The 17,763-nt window shown below is 38.8% G+C and overlaps 1 protein-coding gene across 22 annotated transcripts in view; it reads left to right on the top strand.

Annotated features, from left to right (window-relative positions):
- KIF1B (kinesin family member 1B) overlaps positions 1-17,763 on the top strand; it is a 151,256-nt gene that overhangs the window by 55,798 nt on the left and 77,695 nt on the right. For 8 of the 22 annotated variants that reach the window (XM_086344423.1, XM_086344429.1, XM_086344424.1 and 5 more), the window contains 6 exons: positions 587-665; positions 1,437-1,579; positions 2,618-2,659; positions 5,413-5,624; positions 14,768-14,847; positions 16,075-16,150. In XM_086344423.1, the coding sequence (XP_086200549.1) occupies positions 587-665; positions 1,437-1,579; positions 2,618-2,659; positions 5,413-5,624; positions 14,768-14,847; positions 16,075-16,150 (632 nt within the window). The remainder of the gene's footprint in view (positions 1-586; positions 666-1,436; positions 1,580-2,617; positions 2,660-5,412; positions 5,625-14,767; positions 14,848-16,074; positions 16,151-17,763) is intronic. The other 14 variants (XM_086344427.1, XM_086344434.1, XM_086344428.1 and 11 more) reach the window with 2 other exon arrangements.

A 17,763-nucleotide genomic window follows, 5' to 3' on the forward strand; every position in this document is an offset into this window, starting at 1 on the left:
AACCAGGGTGCTACTTTTAGTGAGCATCTTTAATATCTTTCCTGTGATATTATTGCCCACCTTTAAATCAGGGCTTGCTCCCATGTCTTATTTACTTTAGGACATGAACTGTGGAGTAATTGTTTATCTGACCACACACCTGCTTCAAACTGTTGTTCCTTTTTGAAAACCCCATGCTCCTTTGAGAGAGAGGCATGTAATCAAATGTAACTCCTCTTTGCTGATGTTTTTGGATCTTTTACCTGTCATTCACTGTTCTTTTAGCCCCTTTCCCTCTTTCTTGATAAGGAGGGAGTGATTAACTGTGTTACATGTTGCTGATGGAAGGAAGTGACTGAGAATGGCTATTCATGTCACCAGTGACTTTCATATCATTAAGAGTGGCTTTAGTGGAGTATCTAGGGAAACTGGACACAGTACATCCAGACACCAAGATTTACATGTAACGATGCCTGGCCTGGGGACATTTAAAAAATTTACTGATTAAATCTTAGAATCTGAGGTTTTGCTGTCTGATTTGACACATTCAATGAAGTTTTTTAATAAAACAAGTATGATTTGAGATAATCATGATTCATCTTTTTAGGTGGCAATTCTCGGACTGCAATGGTTGCTGCTCTGAGCCCAGCTGATATCAACTATGATGAAACTTTGAGCACTCTGAGGTACTCCTGTTTGATCTCAATAGCTAATGAAAACACAGTGTTCCCCATAAGTCATCTTGTTAGGCCATGGGTTGTCTTATGCTGTGTGGGTAGTTGCTTGAGTAAACAATGACCCATCCCTTTTATAACAGGGAACACACATACAAAAACGCAAACCTATTTATACTTTTCAGTTTCATTGAGAAAAGTAGGAACTTTTTCATAGGAAAGATATTAAATTTGCTTTGGTGAGATTTTTGGGTAACTTTTAGATAATAGTAAAAACTTCTTAATATTTTCTATAAAAAGAAGTGTCCCCTTCTCATGTTTGTCATTATAGAAGTGCTTACTCACATCATAACAAATAATAAAGTTGTGAGTACATGTAATACTTTAAAAATTATGGACAGAATGTTCACTAATAGGATAGTTTTGTATATGATTAGGTTCGATTACATTAATCTGGAACTTTCAACTCTTCTCTCATCAAAAACATTTTTGATATAATGGAAGAAACACTATATAGTCTAATAAATTAGTTTCGATATATATTTTGATATTAGTCTCTGATATTTATTTCCTTTGTGATCTTGAGGAAATCACTTAGATTCACTGAAGCCTTTTCCCACATCTTTATAAGGTACTAAAAATAATGCTTTCTACATATGTATTTTTACTAAGGCTCATAAAAATATGTAAACACTCAAGCTGTTTTTAGAAATAATGGTATGTTACTTATGAGAAGTAGAGCATTTAAGGAATGGCAAAAATGTGTCTTCTTTTTGGATCTAGATACGCAGATCGTGCAAAACAAATTAAATGTAATGCTGTTATCAATGAGGACCCCAATGCCAAACTGGTTCGTGAATTAAAGGAGGAGGTGACACGGCTGAAGGACCTTCTTCGTGCTCAGGGGCTGGGAGATATTATTGATAGTAAGTGAATTAAGGACCAGCACAAAATCTATTCTTTCTAGGGCTCTTAAACTTAGAGTTAAGGAACTTGATGAAACTTGATGATAAAGAGTTTTTTGGGTTTTTCTTAACCTTTTAAGGAGTCCATTGAGGGTAGTTCCCTGGTGGTATAGTGGTTAGGATTTTTGGCTTTTACTGCCATGGCCCAGGTTCAGTCCTTGGTCAGGGGAACCGAGATCCCAGAAGCTGTACAGCACGCCCACCCCAAAAGCTCATTGAAAATGATCTCAGAATTTCTTTTATGTACCCATGTATCAGGTTTTGAACTCATGAAATTACTTTTTAAAATGTTATATATCATTACTTATATTTGTTATTGGATTTCTATTTTAGATCAGCAGTGAAGTTTATTTGGATTGTTTATTCTCACTGTGAAATTAATCACTTCATAAAATTGTTACTTCAATTTTTTGTTTTTCTGTTTTGGGTTTCTTTGGATTAATGTAGTAGTAATACTGAATATATTTGTAAGAAACCCACCATTCCAGTCTCCTTTCAGATAAGATTTACCTTTGAGTGGTTAAATGCCCCCCAACTCACTCCTTATAAACTTATGAAGGGGCAAATAACCAAATCCTGTCAAGTTCAAGAATTAGACTTCCAGAGAGTCTTACAATGTTGTCTTAAAATGACTCTCTAACCTCAGTGATCTGCCTACAAAATGTCTAATCAGAAGTTCTGAGGGAGTTAACTAGAATATTCAGTATAATAGTATATGAGTTTACTTAATAAAGCATATTTTTATTTTTTGAGTTTCAGATTAATATTATTATTTGGCATTCTAATAAGATTTTCAAGGCCTCTTCTAGTTTAGTTCTTCTTACTGATTAACACCTGAATTTAAATGAATACATACTCTTTGTAAAATGGTAGTATGTTATTCTAAGTGTTAATTATTTTCAGCTTCCCAAATACCAAATACTGCTCTGTTCCCCCTCTATGTCACTACTGAACCTGAACTTTGACCCTTTTTGTATTTTCCCTCTTGCTTACCTTCAGTTGATCCATTGATCGATGATTACTCGGGAAGTGGAGGCAAATGTGTGTATCTCATGTATTGGTGGTTTCCAGTACTCTGACTTGCTACTCTGCCTCTGCTGGATCAGCCTTAAGATGAGCTTTGCATGTCAGCGATCCTAACAGGGAAATCCCAGACAGAGCATAGTAGATTCAGAAATTATTCCTATTTTTGTCCTTTTCCATTAGCAGAACAGACTTGCTGAATTTCAGTCTGTGGCTTGAATTAGGTCAAGAGGCTTAAAAACCTCTTATTGCTTTACTCTTTAGTTTTTCCACTTTAGTTTTGTGTGATTAAATTGAATCCAAACTCATAGATGGTGATGGTAGTGATGACAGCAGCTCACATGTATTGAGTGTTTATAATGTGCCAGGACCTATTCCAGGTAACCTGAATATATTATCTCTTCTAAACCTGTCAGTGACTCGCACAAAGTTCCTTTTTTGCCCGCTTTTCCAAAGAGGACACTGCTGCCTGGAGTGGCTAGTTTGCACTAAATGAGATCCCGTGGTTTCTATGTGGTCAGACTGGATAGTATAACTAAGAGCCCTCATTTTTAATCATTATGGCACCTTTTTTGGCCTCATGATCCCTCACGGTCTGATTACTTGTTAGAAAAATCCTTTTAAAATAGCTCTCTAACTCTGAGCCTTGGTGTATATATAATTGAAAGAAGTCACTTCTAGTTGGCCAAATCTCTGGGCTAGAGTAGCTCTGTGGTGTTGGATTAGCTCTCACCTGTGCTTATGCCAAACATATTTCCTCCAGATCTTGGACCTCAGCTTACTTGATGATTAGGTAAACTTTTTTACTCATTCATGAATTACAAATTAAATTTTTTAAAACTTGGGTGTCAAAAATGTGTGCTTGAAATGAGGACTTTTTATAAAGGGATCACACCTCATTACTCTCTCCATATCTATCACTCTTTTAAGCTAACTCATAAATGAATAACTCAAATAAATGAAGAATCTTGATTTGGGGGTGATTCAGTTTTAGATTTTTGTTGGTTTGTTTGTTTCTATGGGAGATCATGTGATAGGGCTTGGCAGATACAGGAGAAGCCCAGTGCAGCCCTGGCTGCTGTCTTGAGTTTCGGCCTCTAAGGCCCTGTAATGTCCTAACCCACAGCGACTCTTGGATCGGAACTGCTCTGTCTGAGATTTCCGAAGCCAGCTGGTTCTGGTGTGGGAGAGACACCCTTTGTTCTTGCTTTTGTGCTGCAGGTGCTGCTGCTGCCAGCTTGTTGCCTCACTTTTTCTGAGCAGTTGTGGCATCTCCCAAAAAGCTATGCATGACTGAGTTTTAATTCTGTGTCCATGCAGGAGAACAGCCCTGACGACTGAGTTTCCGTTTCAATCACTGCACTTAATGCCTTATAGGGCTTGCATGTGTCGGCTGGACCTTCCATCCTGTTCTTCCCCACCTTGCTGCTACCACCTGGTAGCTAATTTTTTGCAACAGTTCTTACCCCCACCTCCCTTTTAAAATCTGCTTGTTTTCCTATGTTCTATTTTTGCAGATGGTGGTTCTCAAACTGTCTTGAAGCAACCACTGGTTTTAAGGGGATTCAGGAACTGGCTTTGATTAAGTTCACATGGGATAGACTCAGAGAAAACTAATAATATTTTTTCTGACTCTTTGTATTGACTCATATCCTTTAAAGAAAATTTACTTAGTTTTGATATGAATTTTGAGCAGTATAGATTGTCTTACATATAAACATGAGCTAATTTAAAAATAAGAATATATCAGTACCTATGGATTTCCTCTGGTGCCTACTGGAGAAAGATGACTAAGGAAGAAAAGTACAAATGGCAATTTAATGAGTTTGTTGTTTGTTTTTACCAAAACTAAGTTTAAAAGCAAAACTTAGAATTCTGTTAAAGACTTAAGTAAATGAAAGTATCTCCCTAAAACTTGCATATCATACTAGGAACTCGGCTTCCCAGTAACTCATGGTCATTCTGTTAGGCAAAGTGAGAGCCTTACTTAAATTAGTAGATAATCAGCCTTAATTTTTGCTTGCTCCAGTAGATGAACATGAGCTACACCGGATTTAATAATTTGCTCATTGTTCACTCATTGTTCATCCCTGTTGAGATAATTAGCTCTGAGTTCTTAGCCAGGACTTATACAAGACTCCTGTAGTTTCTGCACTTACCTCTTCTTTTTTTAAAAGGTATATTTAAAAACTCCTTGTAAAAAAAAACTCCTTGTTAGCATACAAAGAACACTACTAAGTGCTCAGATTTTTGTTTTAATGTAACATATTCTTGGGAGTTTTTCCTGAGTCCCTTAAGATACTGGGCCAGGCTGATGTGTATTCATATTGACAGATAAATGATCATTTTTTTTCCTTTGCTGTTGGAACTACTGGCATTTAACAGTTGTGTTAACCTAAGACATTACAGATTTGGAGCTGTGGATAGGATGGAAGGCAGGTAGCCTGGTTTTGTGGGGACAGGGCTTCAGCAGTGTCCTTGAAGGCTCTGTGCCCCTCTACCAGATGCAGTGTTAACCCATACTGGACTTTCTAGTTTCTAAATTTAGGAGTAGTTCTTAACCTCTCCAATGCCAGTATTAAAAACAAGACAGTCATGTTTGAGAACTGCCATCTGGAACAATTACAACTTGTCTTTGTATCATAACTTGTCTTTGTCTTGCCGCTTTAATGCTCTCCTTTCTTACACTGGTGTTCCTTCCTGTCTTTTTCCTTCTTCTGCTCCTTTCCTCTTTTCTACTTTTTCTGCCTTCCCTTCTTTCTATCTCCTAGATCTGAAAGATTTTCAGAACAATAAGCATAGGTACTTGCTAGCCTCTGAGAATCAACGTCCTGGCAATTTTTCCACAGCATCCATGGGGTCCCTTACTTCATCTCCATCTTCCTGCTCACTCAATAGTCAGGTGGGCTTAACATCTGTGACCAGTATTCAGGAGAGAATCATGTCTACACCTGGAGGAGAGGAAGCCATCGAACGTCTGAAGGTAGGTAGTACCTACTCAGACTCAATGGAAGGTATTCTGTGTCATTCTACAAGGCAGAGTAAGGATGAGAAACCATTGAGATGTTGGTTCAGGACATGAAAGAACTTTCTGACTCTCAGAGGTGTCCTGAAATTACTGCTTTGTAAAGTGATTAATTTCTCTTCACCAGAATGCTTGAGTCTGACATGGGTAGGCAGGGATGGGAGGGAGAGTTGCATGGGCAGGTCAGAGGTTGGCCAGGCAAGGTAACTGATAAGTAGGTGTGTCCATCTGTCATGTCCATAAGTAGATATGTCCATAGTTTATAAGTCATGGTGAAATCGTTCCGTTAGAAATTTCATTGGAAACTAATTAAGTAAATATTTGGTTTCTTTGGAAGATGAAATTCTGCGAAGTGCAGAATCTGCTTCTGTTAGTAAAATATGTAATCAAAAGAAGGTTTGCACATTTGAGTAGCTATACCAGCTTTATTCAGAGACATATGAAATTATATTTTCTGGAAGTTCATAGAAAGCCCTGTGATCACTGCAGTGGAAGGGCTGCCCCTCCTGTGCAGGTGCACGCAGGTCACGGATCTTAGTGCTGGTGCTGTGTACTAGAGTCCTGTGTGTGCAGGTCACTCGCCATGCCACCCAGTGGCTTTCTTGTCTGTCTCTGTGAATATGAATGTTATTCCCCCTCTGTGACTACAAGAGCAGACAGTTGTCACCTGTGGTGGCATCCATCACATCATCGAGACAGCAACACAAGTGCCTTTTCTTTTCGTGCTTGTCACTTCCAGGATGAGAGTTTGATGTGTCCCTTGTGGCCTTTGTATTCAAGAGTCCAGGGTGGGAAAAGCAGGGAGGGCAAAGAAACTGTAAGAAGCTGGGGGGTTGCAGCCCTGTGCCCAGCGAGCAGTCCTCGTCACGTGCACTCAGCATTCTTCACCACGGCTGCTCATTCAAGGACTGTGGAGAACAGTGACACACTTTGACAGGTTAACAATAGAAAAAGTTTGCTGAGCTTTTTTGCTAATAGGGAGTTTAGCTTGATAATTGTTGATGCTTTCATTTTGGTTTGCAGATGAAGCTGCAAAAGATGTTGAAGAATTGACTTCTGCCTCTCAATCAGCCTACCTTTTCTTTGGCATTTCAGTCACTTCTAACATAAGGTGCTTCAGAAACAAAAGTAATGATCTGGCTGCTTCCTTCAGGATTTGTTAGTGGAAAGGGGGGAAATTCTGAAACACCTGACAAAAAGGGACAGGGAGTGAGAAATCTTTTCATTAAATATTGTAAAGAAAAGGATAATTTCTGCTATGGTAAAATTGACTTTGGAATTTTACTGAAGATGTTAGTGAAGGCCTATGCAAGAATTGTTTTTTGTTTCTGTATTTTATCACGATGGGCATCAGTGACAAAAGTTGCTGTGTAGGGTTCTCTTCAGGCCAGTGGCAACATGCAGGGATTCTGTGGAAGGGAAACATGGAATCTGTCATTTATTGTAAAATGTCATTTTTCTTTGGAAATTTGGAGTCTTACTATTTGAATCTTTCTTTAACTTCCTTAAACACTACTTGATGTACAAAAAATTTTCTTCCCAACTGCTAAATGGAACCAACTGAAAATAATGTTGACTGTTAGGAGTCAAGATGTGGACCAGATGCTTTAAGTGTTAGGTCGCCCAGTATCTTCCAGATAGTTTCCAGGGAATAACACTGCCTTTATTCAAGGAACCCTCTCCCCAGCCTCCCTACTTCCCACCCAAAACTGTTTTATTACTTTTAGCAGAAATAAGTTTCTGTGTTTTAATTCTCCTTTAAGCCAATCTAAATGACATTTCCTTTTTTCACTAGCTTTAGAAAATAATTTCTTTATGGTTTTGCATTCAGTCTTATTTTTTAATGCAGCATGGTAGTAGTGTAAGCACCTTAGTTCTGCTCCTAGTTTGTGAATGGTGAGAATTCTGTGTCAGCAGACCTTCATTTTAATGCTGCAGGCAGATGACGTCCTGTGTTCACAGGGCAAAGCAGTGGTTGTATGATAGAAATGCTTGCAGATTTCTCATTTTGAAGACTGTTTCATTGTTCTGAATATGAAGGAATGGCATTCCTAAGACATGACACTGTAGGAGAAAAATACTGTAATGGAAAACAGTAATACAGGAGGGTCATTCATTTTCCTAACATTTTATGTCCCTTTGTTTCTCTTTACTTTTGACTTTTTAAAAAAAGGGTCAGTTGGTAGAATACTTTTACACAGGGCGTTACTATTGCTTCATTCATTGAATATCCTGTTTCCATGTGGAAGAGACCCAGGTTATCCATCATAAATACCCTGGGCCCTCTGCACATCTCTGGCAAAGAGAGTAACATGTAACTGCTTTCTGTTTTTAACTGCACCTCAAAGTGAGTTGAAATGTTGTATCCTTGATTTGAATTCTGACTTAAGAAGAAGGTTTTAAATATGTAGCAGTGGCTACTAGGTGGTGCCTCTGGTATTTATTAGTCTGGCATCAGTGTCAGCACTGTGAGTGCCATTGCTTAGGCTTTTAGACTATAAATATCCACAGATATCCATTACAGAAGCACGCAAGGGTAAATGCTGTGCTCCGCAGCCCGAGGGCCCCACACTTGGAGCTGCTCACTCAGGAAGCAGGCTGCATTCAGTACAGTAAAACTTATCTGATGGCTTCAAGGAATGTTCTGTGTAGTAAGCATTTAACTGTTTAAATATCTTATCTAACCTCTAATTTTTTTTTCTGGGGAAATTATTCTGACTTGTTCTGTGGACGTGTCTGCCATCTTAACTGATCATGATGAAGATTTATTTGTGTTCAGCATTATGAACTGACTTAATAGCCAGTGCTGTACAGATAGCCAGACAGACATGATATGAGATCAAAGGTAAAAGATGCCTGAGCCCAGCATGCCTGCAAGCCTAAAAAATGATCCTGATGTCACTCTGTTTTTCCAGGATTTTTTAATGTACAGTACCTGTAGGAAAGAAGACCTTTGAAGAGTGTCTCCTGGACTCCTCATTTCTAAAGCATGAATTCCAATTCAGTTTAATCTTAAATTCAGCTTCTAGAATAAGTTATAGGCAGTGCTGGATGTGCCAGGCCTGCCTGCAGAGTGAATTGGTGACTCAGACTGGAAGCTACCATCCTGTTGGCATGTCTATTTCATTTATACTAAGTTTGTCATTTAGCCTGGAAGAAAGAATATTCCTCACTCTTTCTTAATTTATGGTGAGCTATCTCATAGAATATCTTATCTAAAGCCTGTGGATTCTGCCTTAGTTGGAAGAAGAACACACAGGAAACGCAGCCATAGACCTGCCTCTGGGAGAAATGTAGCCTGAAGATAGTCACTTAGTTTCTCTGTGTTTATAGAATGTCTCTGGAATAAGTGGCTTTTTCCAGGGCTGAAGTTTTGCTAAATGACACTCAACATTGTTTCCTCAGAGTTAAAAAAAAATAACTTTCTATACAACATAAAAGTTGCAGCTTGAAGCTGTAATGAAAGAATGAAGGTAGTACCTTCCTCAGCTTACTCCTTAAATCTCTTTTCTACAAGGAGGTCATATTCTGACTTGCCCTGCAGGTAGTGAGTAAAATTAGAGAAGTCACATCAGAGTTGGCAGCAAGATGGTAAAAGGATTCCTAGACAGTATTGCTATCTTCGGGTGAGTTTACAGTTGCCCCAGAATATCAGAAGAGTAGCTTTAACAGAGCCAGATAAACCTCAGCTCTGACATACTACTTCTCTAAAAATAACCAATCAGGAAAAATATGTATTTCAAGCATCTCATGGATCAGTTTGTATTTTATAACTGACATCAGTGTGGCTTGTGGACCACAGTATATAAAATAAGCCCTAGTGCAAGTGCTGTGGTTTGGGCATCATGTTATCCTGGGCCTTTGTTTTTGAAGTTGCCACTTAACGTGAAGGTTTCTAGCCAACTCTCTTTAATAAGCCTGAGATTCTTACAGGTTATGAGGCCTGCTTGTATTGTACTTGCCCTTTGACAGTCATTTGCAGAAGCATTAATGCTCCCCTATTTGAGCTGTTGAATAACTTTGATGGTGAGTTAGAGAGGCTGTTGACCACTTGGTGCTCGGTACCCTTCCTTTCCTGCCCGTCCTGTTTTGGAATTGTGTGCCTTTCTTGGCTGCTGGCCCTCTATGGCGGCTCGTGGTTCCTCCCTTGGCTGTGGAGTGGCCTTTGCACTGCAGATTGTTCATTCCTGTTGGAGGACTGTAGAGATGCTGTCAGGTAGCTATTCTAGTCTTTCAGTCTGTGAGTGTGTTCAGAGGATTAATGAGAGCCAGTTCAGGTGATTTTTGTCTCTGCCTTCCTGCCTTCCACTGTAGGCTGGCTGTAGCTTTTTGCACTTTGTAACAGACTCATGTCTGAGTACCTCCTACATGGCCCCCTCTCTGTCTACCTCCCTGATGCTCAGGCCTTTTCTGAGTGTTTTAAGTTTTGTTTTTTGTTCGTTGTTGCTCCTCCTCCTCCGCCATTATCATCACCCTCCTCCTCTTCATGCCCTCCTCTGCTGGCTCCTGGACTCCTTTGCTATAGCAGTTGCTTCCATGAGTCTTTACTCTGGGCTTTTACCATGCTCTCTTCCTCATTCCAGAAAACCAAGTGCCAGGTGCCTTAGGGCGTTATTGTATTAAATCTTCATAGTTTCTTTCTATGTAGGTATTAATACTTCTCTACATTAACTGTTCTACTCTTCTACAGTTCTACATTAACTATATTAATAGTCATCTACATTAACTACATTACATTTGCCAGAATGGGCAATGTTCAAACTACCGTACAATTGTGCTCATTTCACATCTAGCAGGTAATGCTCAAAATCCTTCAAGCTAGGCTTCAACAGTATGTGAGCTGAGAACTTCCAGATGTTCAAGCTGGATTTAGAAAAGGCAGAGGAACCAGAGATCAAATTGCCAACATCTGTTGGATCATAGAAAAGGCAAGAGATTTCCAGAAAAACATCTACTGCTTCATTGACTATGCTAAAGCCTTTGACTGTGTGGATCACAGCAAACTGGGGAAAATTCTCAAAGAGATGGGAATACCAGACCATGTTACTTGCCTCCTGAGAAACCTGTATGCAGGTCAAGAAACAACAGTTAGAACCAGTCATGGAACAACGGACTGGTTCAAAATTGGGGAAGGAGTACGTCAAGGCTGTATATTGTCACCCTGCTTATTTAACTTTTATTTAGAGTCAGTACATCATGTGAAATGCTGGGCTGGAGGAAGCACAAGCTGGAATCAAGATCGCTGGGAGAAATATCAATAACCTCAATTATGCAGATGACACCACCTTTATGGCAGAAGCTAAGAAGGAACTTCATCTGCTTTATGAAGGTGAAAGAGGAGGGTGAAAAAGCTGGCTTAAAACTCAACATTCAGACAACCTTAAGATCATGGCATCCAGTTCCATCACTTCATGACAAATAGATGGGAAAACAGTGGAAACAGTGAGAGAGTTTATTTTCTTGGGTTCCAAAATCAGTGCAGATGATGACCGCTGCCATGAAATTAAAAGACGCATGCTTCTTGGAAGAAAAGCTATGATGAACCTAAACAGCATATTAAAAAGCAGAAACATTACTTTGCTGACCAAGGTCCTTATAGTCAAAGCTATGGTTTTTCCAGTAATCATGTATGGATGTGAGAGTTGGGCCATAAAGAAGGCTGAGTGCTGAAGAATTGATGTTTTTAAACTGTGTTGTTGGAGAAGAGTCCCTTGGACTGCGAGGAGATCAAACCAGTCAATGCTAAAGGAAATCAACCCTGAATATTTATTTGAAGGGCTGATACTGAAGTTGAAGCTCCAGCACTTTAACCACCTGATATGAAGAGCCGACCCCCTGGAAAAGACCCTGATGCTGGGAAAGATTGAAGGCAGGAGGAGAAGGGGATGACAGAGGATAAGATGGTTGGAAGGCATCACCGACTCAATGGACATGAGTTTGAGCAAGCTCCGAGAGATGGTGAAGGACAGGGAAGCCTGGCATGCTGCAGTGCATGGGGTTGCAAAGAGTCAGACATAACGGAGTGATTGAGCAACAGTTATTAATAGTTATGTTGGGGGATCACAGAGGCTTCATAAAATAGCCTGTTAAATGAATTTGAAATATTTTTTGAACTACGAAGACTTCTCATCCTGAATCACTACCATTATTGTTATCTTGTCATCGTTATCATCATCATCTGAGTTTCTAATTTTGTATCCATGACTATCATTTTCTCCTGCTTTTTGCATGTGTTCATCTCCCTTTTTGGTATCCCTTCTTCCTCCATTTTTTTTTTTTTTTTTTTTGGCCTGAACAGTTCCTGCTTGTCCTTCATTCACAGTATGAGTATCACTCAGCCTTGACTCATCCACCTTCCGGCAGACCTGTGAGCACTTCAGTTCCAACACTGAGCACACTGCCTGCTGTTCTCCTACCATTCCCATAACAGTCCTGCAACTTGCTGCTCTAGCTTTGCTGTTGTTCCTGGAAAATGCTAGACATTTCCCACCTATTCCCTCACACACCCGTTCTCTTCCTTTTGTCTGCTCGTGTAGAACCTTGTCAATGAGCCCAGTTCTGACAGCCCCACTGCAGATTGCTTTCTCCCCCTACATTCTCTCTTTTCTTTGCTTTATTTTTCTACAAAGCTCTTATCACAGTCTGGGATTCTGTAAACTCGACTTATTGATTAAAATGGATTGATTTTCTCAGTCTCTCTTCTGGAATATAAGTCTTATGAGAGGTAGGAATTTTGTTCCCTGCTACATCTTTAGTTACCTAGAACAGGGCTTGGCATGTAATGAGGTTATATATGATTACTGAATGAATGAATGATGATTACTTCTTTCCCTCCCTAGTATACAGTAAGCTCCTTGAAAACAGGAAACATGTTTTAGTCCTTATGTTTCTGGCACATAATAAACACTCAGCTGGAGATGGAAGATTGTCTCACTAGTGGCTACATGCCTTCAGATGAGATTAATATGAAGCCTTTCTATGTTGGGAATTGGGCTGTGTTCAAGGGGGTATTGTGTTGAAGGGGAGGAAAAATATCTTTCTTTTTACCCTTCTAGGTCCTTGGCTGGGGCTTCTGTAACAAAAGGCAGATTAACAAGTGAAAAGCCTACAAATTATTTAGTATTTGTTTACATGACGTAGCTCAGTGGTAAAGAATCCTCCTGCCAAATGCAGGAGATGCAGGTTTGATCCCTGGGTTGGGAACATCCCCTGGAGAAGGAAATGGCAACCTACTCCAGTATTCTTGCCTGGGAAATCCCACGGACAGAGGACCCTGGTGAGATACTGTTCATGAGGTCACAAAAGAGTCAGACATGACTTGGTGACTAAACAGCACCAACTGTGTGACATGGAAGACTCCATAAGGAAGACCCAAAGAAGTGTTAAACGTGAGCATTTTTATTCTAGGGCTTCCCTGGTCACTCAGACAGTAAAGAATCTGCCTGCAATGAAAGAGACCTGGGTTTGTTCCCTGCGTTGGGAAGATCCCCCTGGAGAAGGGAATGGCAACCCAGTCCCGTATTCTTGCCTGGAGAATTGCATGGACAGAGGAGCCTGGCAGGCTGTATGGTCCATGGGTTTGCAAAGGGTCGGACATGACTGAGTGACTAAACATAGACACTTGGTGAAGTGTGAAAAGTGATGGAAAAGTGTGATAGAACAAGGAGGAGGTGAGCTAAGAGTATTGGCACTGCAGAGAGATTGCTGGTTTACTTCCAGAGCTCAGCAGTAAAACAAATAGCACAATAAAGTGAGTCCCATGAAGTTTTTGGTTTCCCAGTGCATATAAAAGTTAACTTCACACTATACTGTAGTCTGCTAAGTGTGCTGTAGCTTTATGTCTAAAAAAACTATGTGCATACCTTAATTGAAAAATACTTTATTGCTAACAAATGTTGTCATGTGAACCTTCAGCAAATTGGAGTAGTGACATCAAAGATTACTGATCGCCTGTCACATAACAAATGTAGTAACAGTGAAAATGTTTGGAATATTGCAAGAATTATCAAAATGTGATAGACATGAAGTGAGCAGATGCTGTTGGAAAAATGGCACCAATAGAATTGCTACATGCAGGGTTGCCGCAGACTTTCAATTGGTAAAAAACGCCTTACATGTGAAGTGCAATAAAGCGAAGCACAATAAAACAATGTCTGTAGCAACCTGGGAGACTTATCAAGATTTGTCTGTTCAGATTCTTCTTAGTATTCCTTCATCTTCTAGAAATAAGGATGCTGCATTCCTCCAGGGGTAGGAAGGTTACATCTCATGAGGGTCTTACGACTAGCTTCAGGAGGTCAGAGATTCCTTCCTGCTTGTACCATTTCTTAAATCACTGGGCTTAAAATACTCAATGTGCCAAGATATCATATTTTAGTGAAGCATATTCTAAACCCCTTCAGTGTTGTGGTGAAATTATAGTGAAACAAAAAGCAATGAATACCTTGCTGCTGTTGCTGCTGCTAAGTTGCTTCAGTTGTGTCCTACTGTGTGCGACCCCATAGATGGCAGCCCACTAGCCTCCTCTGTCCCTGGGATTCTCCAGGCAAGAATACTAGAGTGGGTTGCCATTTCCTTCTCCAATGCATGAAAGTGAAAAGTGAAAGTGAAGTCGCTCAGTCGTGCCCGACTCTTAGGGACCCCATGGACTGCAGCCTACCAGGCTTCTTCATCCATGGAATTTTCCAGGCAAGAGTACTGGAGTGGGTTGCCATTGCCTTCTCCGAATGAATACCTTAGAGCTCTTTATTCTTTTGTAGATATAGCTGTTAGAAAGTGCTTTTGCATTTGAAGATGTAGTATTACCTTTTCTTCTACACATACACACACACACACACACATACACATGCACATGCACATATATCCTCTCTTTCTCTTTCTTGCACTGTAAAGGTATTTTTATTAGAACTTAAAGGGAGTTAATATATCAGGGGCTGATTTCTTTCTTTACATATTAAGAAAGGAAAAAAAAAAAACCCTCATCATATTAGATTCTGCCTCAGATCCTCTGAGGGCATCATCTACTTCTTGCCGTCCTTCCTAGGCACAGAAAGTTAGCTTACAAGACTCTTTGACACTGTAACTATGGACTTCCTCCTTAGGAATCAGAGAAGATCATTGCTGAGTTGAATGAAACCTGGGAAGAGAAGCTGCGTAAAACAGAGGCCATCAGGATGGAGAGGTCAGGAAGTTAAACTCTGGAATGTTTCTAAAATATCTGGGGAATTTGGATTACGTTTATAGTAAGAAAAGATAAAATAGAAGTTAAAAACAACCTTTCCTCCCTAAATACAGAACCAACAAACAAAACCTGTGTGAGACTTCTGGCCAGATTCACACTCAAGTGAAATTCAGATATTTGTTCTCTAGGCAGTCTTGTTCTTAGTTACCTACTACATGTTGCTAGGGAGCCATATAAAAATGGAAGATATTGAGGAATGAGTTCTTAATTTGCAAAAAGATTGCCTTTGATAAAGGCCCAGAGGAAAAAACCTGTTCTGATTATTGTCTTTCAGAGTGATGTTTCCTAAAACCTCTTTGGTAAGAGGTTAAGTAGTTTCAGTTGCCAAAATCTGTATTTTATCTTAACCTGATTTTCTACCCTAAGAATGAACATGACCTCAAATAATACTTTTTGCTGTTGGAATAGATAGATATTTTAGGGACTTCCCTGGTGGTCCAGAGGTTAAGACTCTGGGCTTCCAATGCAGAGAGCATGGATTCAGTCCCTGGTCAGGGAAATAATAACCCACATGCTGTGTGGCATGGCCAAAATATAATAAGAGTAAAGTAGTTGTTAAAAATATATACATTTTAGTTAATGTTAGTTTCTTCTTGCTTCCTGGAAGATGAGGTAGAAGTGAGCACTAATGTGTTGATAAAGTGAATGTATGAAACAGAATTTTCTTCTTTATTGTAGAGATTTTAAGCTAAAATTGTTAAATCAATGTAATGGTAGGCATGGGAACATGACATTTGAGAAAACCACATTTATAGATGGTACTCCCCATATCAGAGCTACTTTCTGCTTTTGTTGATTTTTAAGAAATTGTTCCTTGAATGGGATGTATTGCCTTCAGGGTGTATTCCTTTCTTCCTTTTTAAAATATTAATAGACATATTATTTATGAATCATTTTCTGCTTCCAGAGTCAGATGTGACAAAGTTCCTATTTGGGTAAATACAGCTTTACATAAGATAGGAACATAATTTATTTTGAATGTACTATTTTCCCTTAAAGATAATTTCTATTTGATGAAGGGATAAGTAGATTCTTTCACATTTGTGTTACTGACTTTAAACATAGATAATTGTTTTTGCTTTGCTTGCTTTACCTTCCAATTCATGTTAGATTGATATACTTATCATTTTGGTACTGTGATTCTGATGTGCTTGTTGCTCTTTCTAGAGAAGCCTTGTTGGCTGAGATGGGAGTTGCCATTCGGGAAGACGGAGGAACCCTTGGGGTTTTCTCTCCTAAAAAGGTAGGAAACAGTGTTGTGAAAGTGAACCAGACTGAGACACTTTTTGTTTGTCTCGGTCCTCGAGGCACTTCATGTCTTTCAGGGCTGGCTCTTCTTCCTTTTCTTTTAAACCTTGAGACATGGCTTAATTTCTGATATTTTTTATTTCATCTTACACTGCAAGGCCAACCTGTTTCTAAAATGCTTTCAGAAATGTTTACTGTTTATAGAAATAAAATCCAAGGCAGTAAATCTGTAACTTTTGGTCATTATTCAGTGTATTTACTCATCTTAATGGTTGCTTTCTCGTAAATTCCTAGCCTAACCTAGCACATCTTGCCTCAGTTTAGTTGCTCTTTCTATGTAGATTTCCCCACAGGTACCAGCAACCCTGAATTATAACTCTTTGGAAGCAATTTCAGCTGTTCAGGTTTGTGTAGAAAAATACCACTTCAGTTTGCTTCTACACTTTGTGTGATAGCCATTGTCCTGAGTAAAGCAGTTTCTGTGCTATCCTTCTAGCCTCCTCTTCTCCTTTCTCATTTTTTTTTTTAAACTTCAGTAGTTACCCTCCTACTTACTTAGGTAGTCATAGTTGTTAAGTAGTAGATACCTTTTAGCTAATTAGAAAAACAAGTTTTTTTTTTTTACTAAGTTGCTTCTTAGTTATTAATAGACACTGGGAAGCTATTATGAAATGGTTATTTTGTGTGCTTATTTATCTATTAATAATAGAACATATACTGATGTACAAAGCATAAAATTATACTAATAACAAATGGTCTTTCATTTCAAATGACTTCAGATTGGCTACTGTATACTTAAACTTCTTCATGCGAGGGTCTGATGGTGGTCTCTCTAGGTTAGCATAGAACAGGGTATAGAGTTTTCAGTTGGTATTTTTGTTTTATTTGATATGAGATACTCCTGTGGTTTTTGTTAGGATATATTTGGTTAGGTTTTTCTTTTTTTTTTCTTTTTAATAAATTCTGCTGTATTATTTTCATCGAAGAAGATTGATTTAAAGACATTTTAGATATGTGCTATACACCTGGAACAATAGTAACAGTATTTTATATGTTTATATTGCCAAAGGTCAGTGATTTTCATAATTTAATAATTTTTCCTTCAGTAAGACACTATTTTATTCAGATACATTATTTGTGATTTTAGAGTTTTTAGCAGTTATAGGCTTAATAAAATTTAGATTGTGCCTTTGCATATATCTAAAGTTATTTTTTAACATCTTTTAGTGTTAAGAACAGTGAGGAAAATTTTTGTAACAACTTAAATAACTTGAATAAGTACTGTGTTATAAACAGCACAGAATTTCAAACTGAGATATCTGTTTCCAGGGCTTTTTCTTACTTGCTTTAACTTTCTAGACTTCTTCAGGAAAGAAAGGGATACCCCTAACCACATCCAAATTCAGTTTTAGAACCTGTTCCTGATGTATTAACTCGATTGGTAATCCTTACCCATATATGTATCAAATTGACACCTTTTACAATCAAATTGTACAACCTAAATATATGCAGACTGTCATTCATATCTCAAAAGAACTAGGAGAAAGTACTCTTCAGGCAAGAAAAAAAATGAAAACCTGTTCTTGAGGTTCTGGTTTCCTTAGGCCA

The sequence above is a fragment of the Bos grunniens genome, chromosome 16 (assembly GCF_055505025.1).
Source record: "Bos grunniens cultivar Pamir isolate PY7600 chromosome 16, Bosgru_T2T1.0, whole genome shotgun sequence".
Classification (NCBI taxonomy): Eukaryota; Metazoa; Chordata; class Mammalia; order Artiodactyla; family Bovidae; genus Bos; species Bos grunniens.